This window comes from Salvelinus sp. IW2-2015, unplaced genomic scaffold (assembly GCF_002910315.2).
Source record: "Salvelinus sp. IW2-2015 unplaced genomic scaffold, ASM291031v2 Un_scaffold2050, whole genome shotgun sequence".
NCBI lineage: Eukaryota > Metazoa > Chordata > Actinopteri > Salmoniformes > Salmonidae > Salvelinus > Salvelinus sp. IW2-2015.
Window position 1 is genome coordinate 3,375 of NW_019943394.1, and position 24,271 is coordinate 27,645.

Sequence of the window (24,271 nt, forward strand, 5' to 3'; positions counted from 1 at the left end):
TGTGCTGTCATACTATTTCCAGTGTTGTTTTTTTCTGTTTTATTTCTCCTCTTGCTTTTGATAGCTTTCCACACCACCTAACCCCTTCCTGCATCAGGGGTAGTTGGTGGTGTCCTGAATTGTTTTGCCATTTATCCTAAACAAGGCTGGAGTGAAAACATGCATGATGTGGGTGAGCTGCTGCTAGCAGTAAGCTATAGTTGCATTACATAAGTGGATTGTTTTGTGACCCTGAGGAACAGGAGACACATATGTCAGGGTTGAAATATATATATATTTTTATCTCTATATTGCTGGTGATGTTAAATTCCTGACTTTGGAGTTAATTCTTGCTATGATGATCCACTATGAAACTGTCCCTATCAATTATGGGACAGATAGTTATACACAAAAGTAAAATAATGAGGTTTTACCCATGTGCATTTACAGTTTACATCCCCAGCAGAGGCCAAACAAATGGAATTCAACTGGCAGTAGGCTATACATTATGATCATATCTTTATTTAAAAACAATAGAAATAACAGTGACACAAACTTGAAGACAAAAACATATTGCACTTGTGGGGTCTTTTTGAAACTCCATATACAATATGCGAAATAATTGCATTCATTCTTTACATAGTGCTGCAGACCCTGTCATCTTAATGCAATGTCAACAATTTACACACAAAAAACCCCCACTGGAGGCAGGATGGACAGCCCTTTTGATCAGTATGAGAGCAGCTTGGCCCAAAAAAATGTAGTCTAAGGCTTACACTTCAAAACAGTCATGTAGGCGCCAACACTTTGAGCAAGTCGAATCTTTGCTTGAAAGCTGGGCAATAACCTCTTTCACATTAATAATGCAATGTGACCATATAAGGGGATAAAGCGTTCACTAAAACTCGAGGTTGTGCGTTGCTTTTCCCTTTTGAGCACTGCTTTCAGCTATAGGCCTATATTTCCCTCCACAGATTCCATAAATTGCCAAACACACTGGTTGCATATCAACAAGCCTTGGCCCCCGACACTCAAGTAGGCTACTTGGAACAAGATCCTCAAAGACTACAGCATCATTTCAGGCAACATCTTGAATATTTGACAAACGTATTTCTTCAGTAAATTCTAAATCACAGGGAGTGTCCGTTGTACTTSTATTTGATTATATATTCGAGTCAAATAAGGTAAATTGGTCAGAATAGATCCAGATCATTTATTTTTAACATTATGCTACTGGCTCGCAAGAAAGTCTTTAATGGGAGACACGCACGGAGTTTTTATTTATTTTTTACTTTTCAAGCACAAGGACAACAGGTCTTGATGGTGTTGGCAGCCGTGGGGCTATATTATCRCTTACGTCAGCCGTTCATTCAATCACAACAACAGACAGCAGTTTACACAACCGCTGGAGGGTTTTGATCTCTTCTGTAAAGCTGCACGTGTCGCAGTGTCGAACACCTCCCGAATACCATCCTTTGTTTTAGCAGAACACTCCAAATAGTCATATGCACTAATGCGCACGGCCATGGCGCGCCCGTCCTCTGTTTTCACGGGTTCCTGTTTCATTCTGGACAGCTCGGTCCTAACATTGTCGTCGTTGCGCAAGTCTCTCTTGTTGGCAACTAAAATAATTGGCACGTTGGGACAAAAGTGCTTAACCTCTGGCACCCATTTCTCGGGGATGTTTTCGAGGGAGTCCGGGCTGTCCACGGAAAAGCACATCAGGATGACATCGGTGTCCGGATAGGACAGCGGGCGAAGGCGGTCGTAGTCCTCCTGTCCAGCCGTGTCCCATAGTGCTAGTTGGACTTGCTTGGTGTCCACTTCAATGTCCGCCACATAGTTATCAAATACAGTTGGCACATAAACCTCAGGAAACTCGTCTTTGCTGAATACTATCAGCAAGCAGGTTTTCCCACACGCGCCGTCACCGACGACGACCAGCTTTTTTCGTATCTCTGCCATTTGTTGCTTTTGACACAGATAGACCACTTTCCCTTGATTCTAGCTTTTAAACAAATATGACATTCGAAAATAATTATGTATCAGCTGTCTTTGTGTTAGCTAGCTACGGATTCTGGCTATGAGTCTTGTTAAACTTCCCTGAATGTATGCTAGTGCGTTTAGCCGCTCGATTCGATAATTCCCAAATATTTATCCCTGTCCAACCACTGAAGCGCTTGCTTTATAAAGAGCACGGCGCTTTCCTAATATAGCAATCCAATCGTAACTACCGAGGTGATATCATCATTTCGAAAAAAGGAGGTGATTGGATCCCAGTCCTGCTTTGTCGGTAGGGGAGGGTAGTGTACCACGAGGATCATGTCTCGCCCAGATACCGACCTGGGATCAACTAATTTGGCAATGTCTTTGGAATATTTCCTACATTTTTTTCAATAAATGTTTCCTAATTCACAATCACATAACTTCATGTATGATTAGTCATTTGACATAGGCCTATATGCCACTAACCATCTGACAAACACATAAGGCCTATACTAAAGTAGGGCCAGCTCTAGGCCTACAAAAAAAATATGTTTATATTTCAATAAATTGTGTGTCGCAGCTGGCCATCAAATAACAAGATAACAATTCCCAATGCGACGTTTTTTTCCAGGGCCTACGCACGGGCAGGCCTATGTCCCCCATGTAACAACTTGCTTTCTCTCCCCATGAAACAAAGATGATAAAATATTGAAAAATTGCTCAAAATGGTTTTTGTTACACCTATGGAATTAGTCATATTGATTAAACATCATGAAAAATATTGATCAGCATTACTGAAATTTTACACTGGACGGACTCCCTAGTAGACGTTCATTGATACAGAGAAATCATGCATACTACATGTAAATAATTGAGAAATTATGAGTGGGTCATTTTTCATAGTCTATTTTATTATAATCGCAAATATTGGCTTGTTTGACATGTTAGTGCGCAGGTCTAACGTACAACATGCATATAGACTGCAGGGAGGGCACTAGCGTGGTAGTCAAACTCCTTCATTGCACGTTCAATCGTAGCTAATCATTAAAACACCGATCTCCACGGAAACAAAACAATATACATTTCAACCACTGACATTTTGTACAAACATCGCTCTTCACTCTAAAAGACAGCGCGTGAGTATCTAAGTTTATATAATGCGATGTATTACGCATTCTCACTATTTTAAGTGTGGATTATTGCCTTGGTCGTTGAGTATTTCCCCTTTTGTTTAGCGGGTAAGGCCCCTCTGGAACTTGGAGGGGGGCCATGTTGTTAGTGTAGCTAGTTACCCAGCAATGGTGTTTTGTTAATACAGCTCACCAGACGGCATTTGTATGTTTCACTCGGTTAACAAGGTTTGCTTACTGTTCAACGGCGTTTGCACAACGGAGAGTTATGCCTTCATTGTATGCAGTTATTAAAATACACTAGTAATTTTACAGCGCTGATTTTATCAAACTGAAAAGGTAAGGGGCCTCCCTTACTCTGCCTAGCTAGCTAGGCTAGTAGCTAACAAACAAATTAAACGTTGACGCTAGATTTGCAAGTGAACTGGCAACGTTAGCTAGTTAATTTGGCTTCTGTCTACCGTTAGTTTAACGAACAAATGTGATAGCCAGGTAGCTAGGCATTATAGCTAATTAATATAGCTAATTATCTAGTTATCTAACTAGTTCACGAACGGTTGTTTTTCCAGTCTGAACCAATGACTGTGGTCTGAATTATGAAGCCAGTTGTCATGAACAGGGAAATCGTGAACGTAGCTAGCTACTGTAGTTAACTGTTTTTCTGACGTCAGTTTCATGCTAAACTAACCGAGTCTGCAAACTATACAGTAGACGTCGTTTGTAGAGTTGGTTTAGCTAGCTAGTTAAAGTAGCCAGCTAGACACCTAACTACTCGTGGTATTCAACATTTTCGTGAAAGCAACAACCACACAACCAACATTAACGTTCGCTAACTAGTAATCTAGAGACTCTATGCGCCGAAATTGCTAGCTAGTTAGCTAGCGAATGTTATCAATTTCGCGTAAAACGTGTTTGAATGACGTTACTACTAGCTAACGGTAGGTAGTTAAACTAACGTTAACGAACTAGATACAATATGTGGCTAACGTTAGCTAGCTACTAACTAGGTACACCGGCTTTCTACACTACTACCGTGTGTAATATTTATTTAGCTAGCAAAACACACACATCCGACAACGGCGACTTGAACACTCCAGCCAGACATTCATTGTTCGATTGGCTACGCTAACAAGTTAGCTAGCAACGGTAGGCTGGCTAGCTAGCTATCCATCGATCTAACATTGTTTTGCTAGCTATATCCATAACGTTACATTGCTTTCTACTGTCTGTGATGTAGGTAGCGTATGTTCACGATTGATGTTAGTTAGTTAACTTTAGCTGTTTGGCTAAGAAGGCCAAAGCGCATATTACACGGACTTTCGGGACACTTCCGCAACGTAATGGAGTTAGCTAGCTAACTTTTCATAGCTAATTTAGCTTAAAATACGTTAATGTTAGCAATGTATAACAATGTAATAAATAAGTTGTCTAGATAGCCAGGTAGCTAAGTCAAAGCAGGGGCATGTAACGTCCCCAGAGAAGATTATGTTGCTGTTGCTAGCTAGAGACGATGCTTATTTATGACGCTGACAGTGCTTCTGCTGCAGTTCTGCAGACATTATAGCTAATTTATTAAACAAATAAAATAACGGAAACTGTCTTAACGTTAGGGACCAAAACAGTATATATACAGTATATCGATATTTATTTTACTAGCTACAGTTAATACACTTGTATGTTTGGTTGGTTCAATAAGCTTACATTCAATATCAGAAACCTCAGCCTAATGTTTGACTAGTGCTATCCATAACCAATGTAAAGCAACCCTCTGACATGTTCGATTATTTTCCCCTTCCATAGGCTTCCTCGTGGAATGAGCATTCCATGCAGCATCCTAGGTATGAATGACGTGGCCTGGCAGGAGACACGAGGTGGGATGCTGCACACAAACGGTGCCCCTGAAGTTGGGGTAGTCAGAGTTCATGGAGGGGGTTCCCTGGCAGCCATAGGGGGAGCAGGCCAGGGTCCCGGAGGGCCACACCCTCTGCAGGGCATGGATAGGGGCCCCAACCCCACCCCAGGCACCCCACAGCCTCCACTGAGTGGGCGCTCTCAGGACGATGCCACAGTTGGCTACTTCTTCCAGAGGCAACCTGGTGAGCAGTTGGGAGGTTGCACCCCTAGCAAGCACCGTTGGCCTACAGGAGATGGAAACCACATTGACCAGGTATGAGGATTTTGCCAGGGCCAAACTGCTTTCTGTTTGATGAAGGTACAATATTTGAATGAAGCAAACCTCAAACCTTTTAGAAACGACTTTACCACCGCAGGGACCTTATGCCGTTTCAGCCCCAAGCATGACAGAAATTTCACCGGTCATGCTTATGTCTACAGGTTAATTTGCATAATTTAGTGCAATTAAGTTGGCACGTGTGCATCTTCGTTACTTTATCCAGTGTCTTATTTATCACACATGCACAGCGTTTAGAGCCTAGTTTGAGCAGAATAATATCACCTGTCAGACAGTGAGAGCTGCTGCTTGAGTGGAACGTGCTCTTAGAAACCCAGTCATTGCGCTGCAAATTGTAAATGCAATCGTGTGTTAACACTTGATGGCCACGGCTAAAAAGAGGATCTCAGCTTTCTAATGCTACTATTTTTATTTCTCAACTCCTAATTGAAGCCCGTGCTCCATTCGAGTGCCTAGGCAATGAATACGGTAGGTAGGCTACCAGCGCGTCACCAACCACCTTGCAATTGGAGTATGCATTGTTTGAAACCTGGATGTTTTTTACTTCATATTATGAGGCATGTCTTACCTTGCTCCAAAGTAGATGAGCCAAAATCCCATGACAGAAACATGGAGTCAATTATTTTATAAAGACTTCCTCATTTGCCATTGAAACCAGCATTTATCTCCTGTTCAATTGGTTTTCATATCAACTTTCTTTTGTTGTCCAGAAGCCAAAGGCACAAATCTAGTTAATCTTTTTGTTGCGTCTTTAGATTCCCCCATCTAATTTTAATCCCATATATGGAACTGTTTGCATCAGGTGCGCTATTTACAGTGCCTTCAAAGTTTTCACACCCTTGACCTTTTCCACATTTTGTTAAAGCCTGAATTTAAAATTGTTTCAATTGTCAAATTAGAAATGTGTATTTAGACCCCCCCCCCCCAAATGAAAAGGTTAAATGTCTTGTCAATAAGTATTCAAACCTTTTGTTATGGCAAGCCTAAATAAGTTCAGGAGAGTAAATTTGCTTCACAAGTTGCATGGACTCAATCTGTGCAATAATGGTGTTTAACATAACTTTTTTTAATGGCTACCTCATCTCTGTACCCCTCACATACAACAATCTGTAAGGTCCCTCAGTTGAGCAGTACAGTTCAAAAACAGATTCAACCACAAAGACCGGGGAGGTTTTCCAATGCCTTGCAAAGAATGGCATCTGTTGGTAGGTTGATAAACAAATAAACAAGCAGACTTTGAATATCCCTTTGAGCATGGTGAAGTTAATAATTACAACTTGGATGGTGTATCAATACACCTAGTCACTACAAAGATTCAGGCGTACTACCTAACTCAGTTGCCGGAGAGGAAGGAAACCGCTCAGGGATTTCGCTATGAGGCCCGTGGTGACTTTAAAACAGTATAATGGCTATGGTAGGAGAAAACAACTGAGGATGGGTCAACGACATTGTAGTTACTCCACAATACTAACCTAATTGACAGAGTGAAAAGAAGGAAGCCTGTCTAAAGTACAAATATTCCAAAAGATGTATCCTGTTTGCAACAAGGCACTACAGTAATAAATCTTTTTTTAAAAAGTGGCAAAGCAATTAACCTTTTGTCCTGAATACAAAGTGTTATTTTTGAGGCAAATCCAATACAACAGAGTATCACGCTCTACATTTCCAAGCATAGTGGTGGATGCATCATGTTATGGGTATGCTTGTAATCGTTAAGGACTGGAGAGTTTTTCAGGAACAAAAAAAAACAATGGAGCTAAGCACAGGCAAACACCTGCTTCAGTCTGCTTTCTACCAGGCACACAAATTAATTCACCTTTCAGCGGAACAATAACCTTAAACACAAGGCCACATCTACACTGGAGTTGCTTACCAAGAAGAAAGGAAATGTTCCTGAGCGGCCTAGTTACAGTTTTGACTTAAGTCTGCTTGGAAATCTATGGAAAGACTTAAATGGTTGTCTAGCAATGATCAACAACCAATTTGACAGAGCTTGAATAATTTTGAAAAGAATGTGCAAATATTGTACAATCAAATGTGCAAAGCATTTAGACTTACCCAGAAAGACTCACAGCTGTAATCACTGTCAAAGATGATTCTAACATACACTACAAGTGAAAAGTTTGGACACACCTACTCATTCAAGGGGTTTTCTTTATTTTTACTATATTCTACATTGTCAAATACTAGTGACAACATCAATAACTATGAAATAACACATGGAATCATGCAGTAACCCAAAAAGTGTTAAACAAATCAAAATATATTTGAGATTCTTCAAAGTAGCCACCCTTTGCCTTGATGTTTCTTTGCATACTCTTGGCATTCTCTCAACCAGCTTCATGAGGTGGTCACCTGGAATCCAGAAGCAAAAGGCACAATTCTAGTTATTCTTTTTGTTACATCTTTAGATTCCCCCTCTAATTTTAATCTCACATATGGAATGCATTTCAATTAACAGGTGTGCCTTGTTAGTTTGTGGAATTTCTTTCCTCCTTAATGTGTTTGAACCAATCAGCTGTTGTGACAAGGTAGGGGTGGTATACAAAAGATAGCCCTATTTGGTAAAAGACCAAGACCATATTATGGCAACAACAGCTCAACTAAGCAAAGAGAAATGACAGGCCATTACTTACAGACATGGTCAGTCAATCCGGAAAATTTCAAGTACTTTGAAAGTTTCTTCATGTGCAGTCACAAAAACCATCAAGCGCTATGATGACACTGGCTCTCATGAGGACCGCTACAGGAAAGGACGACCCAGAGTTACCTCTGCTGCAGAGGATAAGTTCATTAGTTACCAGCCTCAGAAATTGCAGGCCAAATAAATGCTTCACAGAGTTCAAGTAACACACATCTCGACATCAACTGGTCAGAGGAGACTGCGTGAATCTGGCCTTCATGGTCAAATTGCTGCAAAGATACGCCATCCCACCTGGTTTACGCTTAGTAGGATTTTCATTTGTTTTTCAACAGAACAATGACCCAACACATCTCCAGGCTGTGTAAGGGCTATTTGACCAAGAAGGAGAGTAACAGAGTGCTGCATCATAATACCTGGCCTCCACAATCACCTGACTTTCACCCATTTTGAGATGGTTTTGGATGAGTCAGACCGCAGAGGGAAGGAAAAACAGCGAACAGGTGCTCAGCATATGTGGGAACTACTTCAAGACTGTTGGAAATGCATTCCAGGTGTAGCTGGTTGAGACAATGTGTGTGCCATGCTGTCATCAAGGCAAAGGGTGTCTACTTTGAAGAATCTCAACTACAAAATGTATTTTAATTTTAACACTGGGTTATTACATTATTCCATATGTTAATTCATACTGTTGATGTCTTCACTATTCTACAATGTAGAAAATAGTAAAAATAAAGATACCGTTGAATGAGTAGGTGTCTGAACTTTTGACTGGTGCTGCTGTATATAAACTCAGGGGTGTGAATACTTATGTAAATGAGATTTGTTTGTTTAATTTTCAGTACAGTTGCAAACATTTCTAAACGGGTTTTCACTTCGTTATTGTGTGTGTGTGTAGAGGGGAGATCGACTTGGATCATTTTTGAATTCGGTCTGTAGCACGTGGAATAAGTCAAGGGGTATGATTACCTTCTGAAGGCACTGTATAGAAAGGTATTTTCCTGTGAAATTGCATTTTGCCAAATGTTTGAAATTATGTTTTTACATTTGCTGCTTCATTACAATAGTTGTAAATTCCATAATAAATCCTTTTGGCTGTGAGATGATTGGCTTGCCACTGCATGTTTCAATTAACCTCTGAAAATGTTAAATTCCTTGTATGTATGCATAGTGTTTTCAATTGGTCACATTATTTTACTATTTGCTAAAAAAATTACCGGTTAACAAGGTTAGGTTAGTCGGCAGAAAAATTTACTGAAATTTGCATCCCTAGTTAAAATCTTTTTCAAAGTTGAGTGCAATTTTTTTTTAACGTTTAGGTTCCATTCCCAGGAAACGCCCAACTTGTAGACAACTGACTTGGGTTGTGTGTAAAGTTGGGGGGGGGGGGTCTCAGTCAGTGATCTCTTGCACAAGGGTATAGGCTTGGCTTATATCTAACACGGAACCCAAACCGGCTGCACAAATGTATTTTGTCCCCCTACACCAAACGCGATCACGACACGCAGGTTAAAATATCAAAACAAACTCTGAACCAATGACATTTAATTTGGGGACAGGTCGAAAAGCATTATTAAACATGTATGGCTAGTTAGCTTGCACTTGCTAGCTAATTTGTCTTATTTAGCTAGCTTGCTGTTGCTAGCTAATTTGTCCTGGGATATAAACATTGAGTTATTTTACCTGAAATACACAAGGTCCTCTACTCTGACAATTAATCCACACACAAAACGGCCGACCGAATTGTTTCTAGTTATATCTCCTCCTTCCAGGCTTTTTCATCTTTGAACTTATATGGTGATTGGCATCTACACTTTCATAGTATTACCACAACAACCGGCAAAACAGTTCGTCTTTCAATAACCCATGTGGGTATAACCAATGAGGAGATGGCACGTGGGTACCTGCTTCTATAAACCAATGAGGAGATGGGAGAGGCAGGACTTGCAGAAATTGTAATGACTTCTATTTTAGCCCTTGGCAACGCAGATGCTCGTTGGCGCACGCGTAATAATTGAATAACATATTCCCAAATTTATTTTGGTTTAGTCAGGGTATAATGTCAATGACTTACAAAGGGGAAAATAACATCTATTGTGTTTAGGGATGTTAACCGCTTATCGGTCTATAGTTTAATTTGCACAATTTAGTGGAATTAATTAGCCTCGTGTGTTTTCATTAGTCGCCATGCATCTTATTTATCACGCGCACAGTATATAGAGCCTAGTTTGAGGGGAATGGCCTATCACTTGTTTTGACAGCATGAGAGCATCCTCAAAGCTAGTACTGAATTGAAATGTGCTTCTAAAAGCCCAGTCATTGCACAACAAATAACAAATCCCAATGGAATCGCAATATTTTTTTAAAGCTTATTTCTCAACTCGTAGTTAAAGCGTGTTTCCCATTTGCCATTTGAGTGCATAGGCTATAGTCAGCGGTAGGCAGGCTATCAGCACGTCACCCATCACTTTACAATGTGAGCTTGAGGCATTAGTCATTTGAAAACTGATTAAGAAAATAAAATCTTAAAAAAAAATGTTTATTTACCTTCAGATAATGAGCCTTGCTTTGCTTCAAAGTAGCGTAGCCAAAAACCAACCATAAAAATGTGAAGGAAATTCCGTCTCGCTTTATTTGAATTTAATCTTATGAAGGCTTTTTAAGAACTACAGATTCCTCACTAATCATCTATAACCGTATATTATGCTCTAAAGAGTAACAATGTGACATAACCAATTTATTTGTTCACATTTATACATTTTTTATAGAGCATGAAGTACGGTTATTGATCTGACCTATTTATGCAGTGCTTTATCTCAAATATTTTTCATTGTGCTCCTTAACTTATTTGTGTGCGCAGAGCCCTGCTTGAATAATGCAACGCGGCATGTAGAAATGTTAATTACTGTTTGCAAAACTAGATTCATTACAGGCTTGAACACTTTACAATGCAAGGAGATACCAGTAGCTTCCAGTTTTGTAGACTTACCTACCTTAGGTTTCAGCTGAAGCCATCATCAATTCACTACCCTAGTACTTTGTTTGATAATATACATAATTCAAAATATAGTGATTTCAAAGCTGATTGTCATTGCCATTAACTTTATTCATTCACTTTGTCTCCCTCAAGTCACTTCTCTCTCACTGTGAAGGACATCATTAGGTCTTAACGAGACAAACTTTATTTTATTTTTTATAAAACATGTGGTTGCTTCATATGAAGAAATGTTGATCAGTACAATAAGTCCCATATGGAAGGGGAACATCTGTAGCCCCATGAAATCAGCCAAAACAAGCAAAATAACTTGATGCATGCACACTCGTATTGAATATGCATTCTACGGTATTGTGAATTGGCTAAGTTTCATCTTGATTTACCCAGTTTATCAATACAGATTTACCATTAAATATTAATCCCAGAAAATGTGATTAACTCAGAGCGTTGAGACAACCTCCATCTTGTTTCTTGGCTAAAAGTACATTTGGCCAAACCTGTGCTCACCAAGTTTTGTCTTCAAAGTCTTTTCCGTTTGAGAAAACGGCCATGTCATTTGCAATATACAGCCTTTTCCGATACAGCAGAAAAATATAAAAATGTGTAATGCGGAAACTAAATGACCTAGACTTTATTTGATGATTTCCCAGAAGACTGGGCCCTGAGGCCGTCGGCCTATTTTAATAACACCCGCGGACGTCTAGTAAGGGACCGTACATTTGCAATATGGAGATCCTCAATCAATCATACGGGAAATGCCACTCGCGTCCCTTATGTAGGACACCATAACAAAATTGGAAGAAAGCAAATGGATGCAAACTCCTGTAGCACTTGCAAGGTTCCTATAAAACGTCACACATTGACATTTTATTGGTGAACATGAGTCAACATTAAGAGTCTAAATAAATTAACCTGTTCATTGAAAAGTAATATAGAAATCACTTACCAGGGTTCTAGACAAACTTTTTCCACTGGTGCTACCAACTTTCAGTTGATGGCACCAGCACATGATTTGGTCGCACCAACAAGGACATGACCCGTGTCAGTTTTTTTTTTACCAAAGTCAAATTGCTTGTATAAACAAAGTACATTAAAACCTCTTATGGCTAAGATCGATTTGACAACAGCCAGTGAAAGTGCAGGGCGCCAAATTCAAACAACAGAAATCTCATAATTAAAATTCCTCAAACATACAAGTATTTCACACCATTTTAAAGATAACTTTGTTGTTAATCCCACCACAGTGTCCGATTTCAAAAGGCTTTACGACGAAAGCAAACCAAACGATTGTTAGGTCAGTACCTAGTCACAGAAAAACAGCAATTTTTCCAGCTTAAGAGAGGAGTCACAAAAAGCAGAAAGAGACAAAATTAATCACTAACCTTTGATCTTCATCAGATGACACTCATAGGACTTCATGTTACACAATACATGTATGTTTTGTTCAATAAAGTTCATATTTATATCCAAAAATCTCAGTTTACATTGGCGCGTTACGTTCAGTAATGTTTTGCTTCCAGAACATCCGGTGATTTTGCAGAGCCACATCATTTTACAGAAATAGTCATCATAAACTTTAATATAAGATACAAGTGTTATGCACAGAATTAAAGATATACTTCTCCTTAATGCAACCGCCATGTCAGATTTCAAAAAAACTTTACGGAAAAAGCAAACCATGCAATAATCTGAGTACATCGCTCAGACAACAAAACCATGTTGGAGTCAACAGAAGTCAGAAATAGCGTTATAAATATTAACTTACCTTTGATCTTCATCAGAATTCACTCCCAGGAATCCCAGTTCCACAATAAATGCTTGATTTGTTCGATAAAGTACATTTGTCCAAATACCTCCTTTTTGTTCGCGCATTTAGCCCAGTAATCCAAATTCATGAGGCGTGAGCAGACCAAGTCCAAAAGTTCCGTTACAGTCCGTAGAAACATGTCAAACGATGTATAGAATCAATCTTTAGGATGTTTTTTATCATAAATCTTAAATCATAAATCAATGTTTAAACCGCAGAATTCCTTTGTCTTCAGAAATACAATGGAACGCAAGCTAACTCTCACGTGAATGCGCCTGGTCAGCTCATGGCACTCTGCCTGACTCAAAGAGCCCTCATTCCCCCCTCCTTCACAGTAGAAGCATCAAACAAGGTTCTAAAGACTTGACATCTAGTGGAAGCCTTAGGAAGTGCAATATGACCAATATCCCACTGTATATTCGATAGGCGATGAGTTGAAAAACTACCAACCTCAGATTTCCAACTTCCTGGTTGGATTTTTTTCTCAGGTTTTTGCCTGCCATATGAGTTCTGTTATACTCAGACATCATTCAAACCGTTTTAGAAACTTCAGTGTTTTCTATCCAAATCTACTAATATCTTAGCTTCTGGGACTGAGTAGAAGGTAGTTTCCTCTGGGCACCTTATTCATCCAAGCTACTCAATACTGCCCCCAGCCATAAGAAGTTAAAGCTAAAAATCGGTAATACAGCACTACAGCACAGACCGCTTCAYGTCAAAGTACATAAACCTACGATGTAAGGAAAGATAAATGGCTGGTTCTCTTTATCGTAATTTACGCAAAATTGTTAAACAAGTGTTTTTTGAGGGGTCCCCCCCAAAAAAGAGGTATAGATCCAGTTGCGGCGCGTTAAGGTGGGTTTCGTAGCTCGGCGTGATTTTCTGTACACACACAATGTGGAGTGACACAGTGTGGGGCTTGCAGACACAGAGCCTGCAATAGTTACCTGTGTTTGAACCATCAAAGAACCGTCAGACCTAGAGCTCTGAAACTTTATGAACCTGTTCTAGACCTCTACTTCATCACCCTCCCGGATCCGGGATCCTCCTCATCAAAAAAGCTGACTAGCATAGCCTAGCCTAGCCTAATGGGACAGGGATATAATATAATTTTCATGAAATCACAAGTCCAATACAGCAAATGAAAGATAAACATCTTGTGAATCCAGCCATTTCCGATTTTTAAAATGTTTTACAGCGAAAACACTATGTATTTCTATTAGCTAACCACAATAGCCAAACACACAACCACATATTTTCACCATGTTTCCACCGCATAGGTAGCTTTCACAAAACCGACAAAATAGAGATAAAATTAGTCATTAACCAAGAAACAACTTCATCAGATGATAGTCTTATAACATGTTATACAATACATTTATGTTTTATTCGAAAATGTGCATATTTGAGGTATAAATCATAGTTTTACATTGCAGCCACCATCAAAAATAGCMCCAAAGCAGCCAGAATAATTACAGAGAGCAACGTGAAATACATAAATACTCATCATAAAACATTTATGAAAAATACATGGTGTACAGCAAATGAAAGATAAACATCTTGTGAATCCAGCCAATATTTCCGATAAAATAAAATAAAGTGTATTACAGCGAAAACACAATATAGAATTATATTAGCTTACCACAATAGCCAAACACACAAACGCATTTATTCACCGCAAAGGTAGCTTTCGCAAAAACCAGCAAAAGATATAAAATGAATCACTAACCTTTGGACAACTTCATCAGATGACAGTCTTATAACATCATGTTATACAATACATTTATGTTTTGTTCGAAAATGTGCATATTTAGAGCTGCAAATCGTGGTTATACATTGTGAATACATAGCAACATTTCCCCAGAATGTCCGGAGATATTTTGGACACTCACCTAATCTGACCAAAGAACTCATCATAAACTTTACATAAAAATACTTGTTGTATGGCAAATGAAAGATACACTGGTTCTTAATGCAACCACTGTGTTAGATTTTTTAAAATAACTTTACCACAACATACAGCTTGGGTTATTGTGAGACAGTGCTCACCAACACGGCGGAGAATAGACATCAACATATTACACAGAAATACGAAATAACATCATAAATGTTGTCTCACTTTTGCTGAGCTTCCATCAGAATGTTGTACAAGGAGTCCTATTTTCAGAATAAATCGTTGTTTGGTTTTAGAATGTCCATTTCTTCTGTCGAATTCACGCCACAATGCTAGCCAAGGTTGCTAACATTCCCATCCTCTCTTGGCGCAAAGAACGGAAAACTCAGTCCCAATAAACGTTGAATAAACTGATAAAACTCGGTTGAAAAAACCTACTTTATGATGTTTTTATCATATGTATCAAATAAAATCAGGGCCGGAGATATTCGCCGTGTATACTGAACGCTTTTCAGAAGACAATGTCGAGGTCCCTCGCGCGCCGTCGAAGACAAAGAAAATACCGGGCCTGTCACTCCAAAAGCTCTTATTCGACCTCAGATCAAGCTAGACACCCCATTCCACCTTCCACTGCCTGTTGACATCTAGTGGAAGGTGTATGAAGTGCATACATATCGATAAATAAAAGCCAGTTGAATAGGCAGGCCCTGAAACAGAGCCTCGTTTTCAGATTTTTCTGGAAGTTTGCTGCCAAATGAGTTTTGTTTTACTCACAGATATAATTTAAACAGTTTTAGAAACTTGAGAGAGTTTTCTATCCAATAGTAATAATAATATGCATATTGTATGATCTAGAATAGAGTACGAGGCCGTTTAATTTGGGCACGATTTTTTCCAAAGTGAAAACAGCGCCCCCCTATTGACAAGACGTTTTAAGTCAGTTGTGCACGGTGAGTTATGTGGCTCTAGAAGGTTCTCAGACCGAGAAACAGCCTTGTCCATTTGCAATAACTTCAAATAATTTTTAATGACGCGAGAATGACATTTAGAAAAGTCCCAGAATCACAAGGCTAGGTGCATTGAAACCACCTCGGCCCATAATAGACGACCCTAAAGTTTCTGTCCGATAGCTCTTTCAGGGACCCCGAAGCAACGCCTGGGAAARGTGAATTTTCAGCACTAATTAAGGTCGCTGCTCGGGCTCCAAATGACCTATTGACCCGACACGCCGGATTCAGGGTCGACTCAGCTAGGCCTACACACAATGTCAGAACTGGACCCACGGCTCGAAAATAAATAACTTTTTGATTTTTTTTTWAATGGTTTTAACAGAAGGTGCTATGAATTGTGGGCTGACTCTGAAATATGTGAGTTGGCTTCTAAAAGAGTTGGACAAAGTGAGTTTGGTGTCAGTATGTCTTATTGGCTGACTTGATGGCAGTATAATATGTATGTACATTTTTATAATCCAAATGGACAGTGTACAGTTCCAATGTATTTAATGAGTGATTTACCATCACTAAATAGACTGGCTGAAATCAACACCAACAAGCGATGGAGAGGAATCACTATCACTGCTAGGCCATCCCGAGTTCAACGTGCCAGTCAATTGGGCATTTCTGCAGTATATTAGAGCATGTCCAATTCGTGTAGGGTAATGCCCATTGTAAGACATTGCAAATGGACAGTTTACATTTGTCCATTTCCAATGTATTAATGAGGTATTTTCCATCACCAAATGGACAGGCTGAAATCAACACCAACGAGGGTTTGGACAGTGTCCATTACACACGTGCTATGTTGTCAGTGTGAACATGCTCTTCTGGAAGTTGACTGTGTCCATTGCCAATATATATCCATAAGGAGTTCCCATTACGAAATGGACATGCTGAGTCAACAAGAAATTCTTACTTCCTATGATCAAACATAACAAGTAGACCTTCTAGGTTGATTTCAGGGATTAACGTATATGCCATTTGGACATGGTTCATTGACTTTTGGGTTCGGAAGCCGACTTCCTATGATCATATATGGCAAACTCAATAAAATAAGAGACATGTCCATACGATTACTACATATGTATAATTTTACGAAAAAACCAGTCCAAAAAGCAGTTTTTTTGAGGGTTTAAAATTGTGAAAAGAAATTGAGATTTTGAACATTTCACCCTTAGGACCTGGGTCTTACCAAAACTAGCCTATTACGAATAAGGATACCATATTCACCGGGTCGAAGTGTGTGTGTGTGTGCTGTAACTGTCTAAAGGAAAATATTTTTTCCTATCTCAGGTTCGCACTGTGGATGAGATGAACTATGGTTTTCAAGCCCTTGCTTTGGAGTCCAGGGGCATGGGTGAGGTAGGTTGACATCTGCCACATTGCAAGTTTCTTCCCCCGTAAACTTAGGATAGGTTCTGTGCTACATCTTCCATTGAAGTCTTCCAGAATGTTCAAGTTGCCTTTTTGCCTTCTCTTTACAGATGCTGCCAGCAAAGAAACTGTGGGATTCGGATGAATTGGCCAAGGATGGAAGGAAAGGGATGCTCCTTGGAGAGGAGTGGAGGGTGAATGCCTGGGGATCTTCTCGTGAGTAGTTTTCTGTGCCTCTGCTGGTCTGTCTGTGTTTTACCCTCAGGTTTTTTGAGAACCGCAGTGATAGGAAGTCTATTGATCTGCTAGCAAGTAATTGCGCTAATGCTAACGCTAGTTAGCATTGGCTCGCAAAACTGCATAACTTTCTTCATACTGGACACAGAGACATAAACATGGTATCTATGAGTTCATCTGACTCGGAGGTAGTACCAAAATTGCCAATTCAACCCAAAATGTCCTATGCATAAATAAATAGGAGGCGTGGCCCGTATCCAGCTTGTCATACCTTCATTACCGACCTTGTGCCGTCCCGGGATATCCGGAAATACCGGCACTGAACACAAGTGCCACTGTTTACAATCCGCACTGTCTGTAGATTTTCAATACCTTGCTGGCTTGTGTGCTACGCCACTGCTTATTATAATATTATTTATTATTATTATGTGTAAAATCATATCCAGCTCAGGGTTACAGATATGCATTTGAAGGTCTCTATGGTGACCTTTTTTACAAGGAGCATGCGTGCGCCTAAGTAAATAAAATAAAATATTCCATACTTCTAACTAGATCACCTGGTGCATGCTGCACAACCATGAGTGACTCACAAGGCTCTGGTCTTGCATCGTTGTGCGCTTGTAAACAAAACGTGACTGGGGACCGCCGGTAAACTTCAGAATAAAAAATTGTGACCAGTGAAATGAACACGATCAGCTTTATCTCCTAATGTATTCCATGAGTTGACTGCAAGTATTTACTTAAAAAGTAGCAAAAAATATTCAAATGATTACAAAAAACTTCAATAGTTTCAACGGTATTGATGATATGGAAAAACCATCCCATGTCTATTTCCAAATACCCCGGTACACCGCCCAAGCCTAACAAATAGCCTTACAGTTTAGTGCGTGAAATTGAAGTACTGCATTTACTACTCAGTTCAACTGGTACCATCAAGACCATGCAGATAGCTTTTTCAAGAAACATGCTGAAACTCAAAATCTCCTTTTGTTGAATGCTTGGTCAACTCTATCTTCCTATTATGATCATGTCTCAGTCCTTGATGTCTCTATTCTTTGCTCCACTCTCATTCCTCTGATGAGCAGATCACTCAGTGTCCCAGCCTATCATGGTGCAGCGGCGACCCGGACAGGGTTTCCATGGGAATGGAGATGCCAGCTCCGTGCTGTCCCCTCGCTCTGAGGGCGGAGGCCTGGGAGTGAGCATGGTGGAGTACGTCCTGAGCTCCTCCCCCGGTGACAAGATGGATGGCCGTTACAGGAACGGTGGCTATGTAAGTCTTTCTGCCAAGGTCTCTTTTGCTCTTTCCTTTTTGCCAATCCATACAGAACCAAGAGAATACCTACATCCGGCTCAATAGATGTGTTGGCTGACTGTCACAAATGATGTACTTGATTCAATGGGGCAGAAGTCTGTGTGTTATGATTATGGATGACCACATGGCTAGCAACAAGGACAAGCTGCCATGTGGGAAATCGTAGGTGGCTTGTTTCTGCTAGTTTTTGATACCATCTTGTTCTTGATACCATGTCATGTTTTCAGGTGATTTGACTGTCACATCTATGCTAATATGGGCCAAAATTTGCAAGCTAATGGTGTATTTGAGACAACGTGTGCATGTTTATTTATTTTCAATAAACATTGGAATCGAAATATAGTATAAATGTTGTCAACAATCTCTAAGCCAACCTCATCTGTGTTTCCCCCATAGTTGTGCACGTGTCGGTTTTGTGCCTAACCAGTCTATAGTGATACAAAAATTGTTTAGAGTTATTCCAGAAATGAAGCTTCAAATGAAGCTTCAAATGTTCTTATTGCTTAGTGTTGGGCTCTACCCTCATGTTCTCCAATGGAGTATTGCGTCACTTTGGAGAAACAAGCCTCMATTTTGGGGGGTTTTGCAGGGCGGAGTGGACGTTGACACGGACAGGAGGGAGAAGGGCGACGCGCAAGACAAGACGTCTCCGTTCGAAGAGGACAAGAGCCCTGAAATGAAAGTGGGAGAGGAGAATGACGCCAATGGGAGAGGCCTGCTCAACGGCATGGACAGAGACTGCAAAGACTTCAAGTACGGTTCCCTGTTAATGGTTATTTGGGGGTGAATGGGGGAGGTCATGAAAGAATCATAAGATGTATTTACCAATCCTTCACTGCACTTGTAGTTTCCTCTGGAAAATGAAATCTATTTTAATTGAATTATGCAGATAAGACATTCAAGTCACTTCCAAGCTGTATTAGATTTATTTTTGGTTCAGGCAGTCAATGTCATTGAGACTTTGCTTGGAGACAGTTGTGAACAAAGCCTCAAAGACCATATTGTCACATGTACTTCTCCAGCCCCACCCCAGGAAGTCGCCAGGCCTCCCCGATTGAGGCGGTGGAGAGGATGGGTCCCGGCCAGGCCGGGCTGGAGATGATGACTCAGCACCAGCACCACGCACAGCACCATGCCATGCAGCCCCAGAATCCAGCCCAGAACAAGCCCCAGCAGCAGGAGGACTTCCAGAGCCAGGAGACTCAGAACATAGGCAGCATGGAGCAGCAGCAGGGCGTGGAGTCCCTCCAGTTCGACTATGCTGGCAACCAGATCCAGGTGGACTCCTCAGGCACCCCYGTCGGCCTGTTTGACTACAACTCCCAGCAGCAGGTGGGTTGAGCTAGGGACCAGATTTTTATCAATGCCTAGATAAACCTGCTTGAGGAGTGGAAACTGCCGTAGAACAAGTACACACTTTTTAATGTCTGTTTTCCAGTTGTTCCAGCGGTCCAACCATCTGACTGTCCAGCAGCTCACTGCTGCCCAGCAGCAACAGTATGCCCTGGCTGCTGCCCAGCAACAACACCTTGGTAAATTGTAGCTTTATTACTTTAGACAGTGTATGTACTGTGGATTTATTTATACTTCTACTTGGCTCCAAACGGTACACGTACGTACAAGGATTAGAGCATGTTTGTGCAAGATTTGGTAGTCATAGTTAGAATTATTTGTAAGTGAAAAATTTACAGAATGCCATACTAGTTTGAGTTTGACGGCTGTTTCATGTGTTATTCAATATGCACGCATGGTTAACTGTTTTCTCCAGCCGGCCTTGCTCCCGCGTTCGTGCCTAACCCATACATCATCAACGCTGGACCCCCCGGAGCCGACCCCTACACCGCTGCAGGACTTGCCGCAGCAGCTACACTTGCCGGTTAGCAATCCACACACACATACAGTGGTGGGAAAAGTACTCACTTGTTATACCTGATTAAAAGTAAAGATACCTTCATACAAAATGACCCAAGTGAAAGTCACCCAGTAAAATCTTACTTTGGTAAAAGTATTTAGTTTTAAATATACTTAAGTATCAAAGTACAAGTATAAATCATTTCAAATTCCTTATATTAAGCAAAGCAGACTGCCACATTTTCTATTTTATCTACAATAATTTTCCTGTCCTGCTAAGCATTCAAAATATAATGTACTTTTGGGTGTCAGGGAAAATGAATGGAGTAAAAAGTACATAATATTGTTTAGGAATGTGGTAAAGTAAAAGTTGTCAAATATAAGTACTCCCCCTTCCCTCCCAAAAATACTTAAGTATTTGAATATACTTAAATATTTGAAAGTACTTAAGTATTTTACTTCACTGCACACATACACTGTACTCATACATGGCACCTTTTTCACTCTATGTGTACCGTTAATAGCTTCTTGATCCGCACTGACGTAACAATCTTCTACGTTAATGAATGCAACAATTTTATCAAATTGTTCATGCCACAGGTTTGGTAGTAGTAACTGAGGACTCCCTTCCCTTAGGGCCTACAGTGGTTCCCCCCCAGTACTATGGTGTTCCTTGGGGCGTGTACCCTGCCAACCTCTTCCAGCAACAGGCGGCGGCTGCGGCTGCCAGTCACAATGCTAACCAGCAGGCATCCAATCAGGGACCAGGGCCGGGACAGCAACAAGTAAGCATTTCACCAACTTACTGGAGAATTAATTTAAGTATCAATGAGTTATGATGGAGAATTTAAAGGGATAATGATTGTATTTGGAGCATGTGACAAATAGTTTGATTTGATCTTATCATTTGTCATTGCAGTCATTTTTTAATGAGGTTGGGGTGCTCTTCTTTCCAGGTGATGCGTGCCGGGAACAACCAACGCCCCCTCACCCCTGGTCAGGGCCAGCAAAGCCAGCAGGACTCCCTGGCAGCAGCCGCCGCCAACCCGGCCCTCGCTTATGCTGGTATGCCAGGTCGGTGACACTATACACAGAGTAGCGTTAGTTTAGGAGCAGACATAAGGGCTTTTAACACTGCCAAACCAAGCTATGCTGAGCAGGCCTGGTTAAGCATCTACTTAGGCCGTGTCTAGACTTTACAGTTCATGCAGCTTTATTATTCTGATCATGAAATTCCCAACGTGTCATGCATCTACACCTACATTTTAAATGTGTTTACGGTGTGTCCGGATTCCCTTTCCCCACGCTATATTCAAATGCCCGTATGTATTCTACAAAAGGTGTAATAGGCTAAATATGATAATAACATAACTACTGATGGCAGTAGCGAACTACTGTAGCTTACTAGCCAGCGAACCTCTAAAGCTAGCCAGCAAGCAGCAATAAAAGGGATTGCAAAAGGGTTAGAATAACTAGCCCAAAACTTTTGATTCTCTAAATATTAGCTAACTGGCTCACATTTGAGGCCAGCAAACACATTCCTCACATGCTAGGAACGTATTTCCTTTGTTATAATGAAAGGTGCCTCTCGGTCCCAAAACAGATTTTCTGGAGACTTGTGGGATGAGTTCTGATGACGTCGCCCACTATTCGCTTTCGGTGGCCTGTTTGCTTCCAGACTGAGAATATTCGTTCATACTGTTGGAATACCTTTTGTGTGCATACTCCTTCAACCTGCCTTTCTCTTGCTTATGATTATGGTGCCATAAGATAGCTACTCTTCAGTGCCCTCACGCTCCCTCTCGTAGGTCACACACCTGGCTGGTTTTCATAAGTGCGTTTCCCCTCAGTGTGTCTGTCTCCTGCCCACCCAGGTTACCAGATGCTGGCCCCCGCCGCCTACTACGATCAGAATGGAACCCTGGTGATGGCCTCCGGAGCCCGTGGCGGTCTGGGAGGGCCTGTCCGCCTGGTCCAAACCCCGCTTCTCATCAACCCACAGGCCGCAGCGCAGGCTGGTGAGTACCAAGGGTTGTCTGGCCCCATCCTTTCATAATGTTGCAGTGTGGGAAATGGTGCCTTTTTAAAGGAGGCTTAGCAGCCAGTGGAATGAGTGCCACATTTAGTGTGAACACACTGTGCTTGTGGAAATTTGTCAGGATTTTATAATCTCCGGACTCACACTTGCAATGACGTGAATGAATTGCTAATGCCAATGGTCCTGTCCCACAGTTTTATGGCACTAACCCACCTCCTGTCCTCTCCCAATGGGCACCACACTGAGCTGTGTTGACCTAGTTTTGATCTCTTTTCATCCCTCTCCCTCCATTTAGCCGCTGCGGCGTCAGCGTCCGGCTCGGGCAACAACATGTCGGGCCCTCAGCCCAACGGCCTGTACCGCTCCATGCCGCAACAGCAGCCCCCGCCCCAGAACCAGGGCCTGCCCTCCAGCTCCTTCTATGGCACTGCGTCGGTGCCGGCCAGCTCCCAGAGCAGCTCCCTGTTCTCCCACACATCCCAGGCCCCGCAGCCCACCTCCTCCCTGGGCTTTAGTGGCACTGGCGGCTCCCTGGGCGTGGGCCTGGGCTCGGCGCTCGGAGGCTTCGGATCCTCAGGTTAGTGGAGAAGGAACTTGCAGCTTCAGGTTAATCATTGTACATATGCAAAAAGCATGCATAAAATGTAATGCCATGCACCACAAAAAAAGTATACTTTTCTCTTGGCAATTAACTGAGTTTTTCAAGATAATGCATTCGTCACAGAGAGAAATGTAATTTCAGTCTTCATCTGTCTCTCCCTCCCGTAGTGTCGAGCTCTGCCAGCAGCAGCGTCTCTCGCCGGGACTCCCTGCTGGCAAGCTCTGACCTGTACAAGCGTGGCGGCAGCAGCCTCACCCCCATTGGCCAGCCCTTCTACAACAGCCTAGGCTATTCCTCCTCGCCCAGTCCCATTGGCCTAACTCCGGGCCACTCCCCCCTCACACCACCACCCTCTCTGCCATCCTCTCACGGCTCCTCCTCCAGCCTTCACCTGGGTAAGGCCGCAAGTTTAAAAATAAAAATCTATATTTTTTATTCGCGCATATACAGTTGTGGCCAAATATATTGGCACCCTTGCACTTTCCTTAAATAATTCACTTTCTTCTCAAATAAGTTGAAATTGGAAGAAACTTTTGGTCTCACCTTATTGGATTTAATATTGCAGGAACATATTGTATTTGGGGGAACTTGGGTTAATTATTTTTTTATTTAGAAAATAAAGACCAATGGCACGGATAACATTATTGGCACCGTGGAAGTAGTGCACCCCAGAGGGGAGCAGCACAGCCTTGGACCAAAATAACTGCAAACAAGCACTACTTGTCGCTATCAATGACCTAGCTACACCTTTCTACTGGCAATTTGGTCTACTCTTCAACAGCAGCAAACTGTGCCCTCAACCAACTGCTGTTTTCAGATCTTGCCATAGGGCTTTGCTGGCCATTTCAGAACAGTCCATTTGTTTCTTTAACCATTCCTGGATGCTTTTGGATGTGTGTTTGGGATCCACAGAACATTTTTCCAGGATTTAAGCTTCAGGTGGGTTTTTGAGAAGTTCTTGTCTCCTTCAGCAGCGGGCTTTACCAAATGAAGCATTCAAAGAAAAGAACACCCACTGCTTTGATAACTTATTAGACAAATATGGAATTATTTAAGAAAAGTGCAAGGGTACCGATATATTTTGCAGTAAACTATACATGAACTTCACTCAACCACTATTTTGCGTAACTGTGCTGCTGTACATGCAACATCTGTAGAAATAGGACTAGAGTCTGAATTCAAGTTAACGTAGTGAGGGTGGAAAAATTATATTTCTATAGCAACACCCATTCATCGT

General features: G+C 41.3%; 2 protein-coding genes across 16 annotated transcripts in view; one reads left to right on the forward strand and one right to left on the reverse strand.

The window, feature by feature from the left end:
• Nucleotides 1–476: 476 nt before the first annotated feature.
• On the reverse strand, nucleotides 477–2,165 carry LOC112072813 (rho-related GTP-binding protein RhoB). The gene has a single exon (XM_024140196.2). The coding sequence runs from the start codon at nucleotides 1,942–1,944 to the stop codon at nucleotides 1,354–1,356; it is 591 nt and encodes a 196-aa protein (XP_023995964.1). The 5' UTR covers nucleotides 1,945–2,165; the 3' UTR covers nucleotides 477–1,353.
• A 755-nt stretch (nucleotides 2,166–2,920) lies between these two features.
• Nucleotides 2,921–24,271, forward strand: part of LOC112072814 (pumilio homolog 2) — a 67,073-nt gene continuing 45,722 nt past the window's right edge. For 2 of the 15 annotated variants that reach the window (XM_024140208.2, XM_024140209.2), the window contains exons 1-14: nucleotides 2,921–3,101; nucleotides 4,896–5,262; nucleotides 16,912–16,980; nucleotides 17,103–17,208; nucleotides 18,315–18,502; nucleotides 19,134–19,297; nucleotides 19,567–19,876; nucleotides 19,983–20,076; nucleotides 20,313–20,420; nucleotides 21,032–21,180; nucleotides 21,352–21,460; nucleotides 22,246–22,413; nucleotides 22,729–23,010; nucleotides 23,202–23,429. In XM_024140208.2, coding sequence (XP_023995976.1) covers nucleotides 4,909–5,262; nucleotides 16,912–16,980; nucleotides 17,103–17,208; nucleotides 18,315–18,502; nucleotides 19,134–19,297; nucleotides 19,567–19,876; nucleotides 19,983–20,076; nucleotides 20,313–20,420; nucleotides 21,032–21,180; nucleotides 21,352–21,460; nucleotides 22,246–22,413; nucleotides 22,729–23,010; nucleotides 23,202–23,429 — 2,329 coding nt within the window. In that variant the 5' untranslated portion in view covers nucleotides 2,921–3,101; nucleotides 4,896–4,908. Of the gene's footprint in view, nucleotides 3,102–3,240; nucleotides 3,435–3,754; nucleotides 4,034–4,067; nucleotides 4,242–4,895; nucleotides 5,263–16,911; nucleotides 16,981–17,102; nucleotides 17,209–18,314; nucleotides 18,503–19,133; nucleotides 19,298–19,566; nucleotides 19,877–19,982; nucleotides 20,077–20,312; nucleotides 20,421–21,031; nucleotides 21,181–21,351; nucleotides 21,470–22,245; nucleotides 22,414–22,728; nucleotides 23,011–23,201; nucleotides 23,430–24,271 lie in introns of those variants that run through there. The other 13 variants (XM_024140197.2, XM_024140201.2, XM_024140207.2 and 10 more) reach the window with 12 other exon arrangements.

Excerpts from the sequence above, each read along its gene's own strand:
- LOC112072813 (XM_024140196.2), bottom strand. The coding sequence starts at position 1,944 with ATGGCAGAGATACGAAAAAAGCTGGTCGTCGTCGGTGACGGCGCGTGT.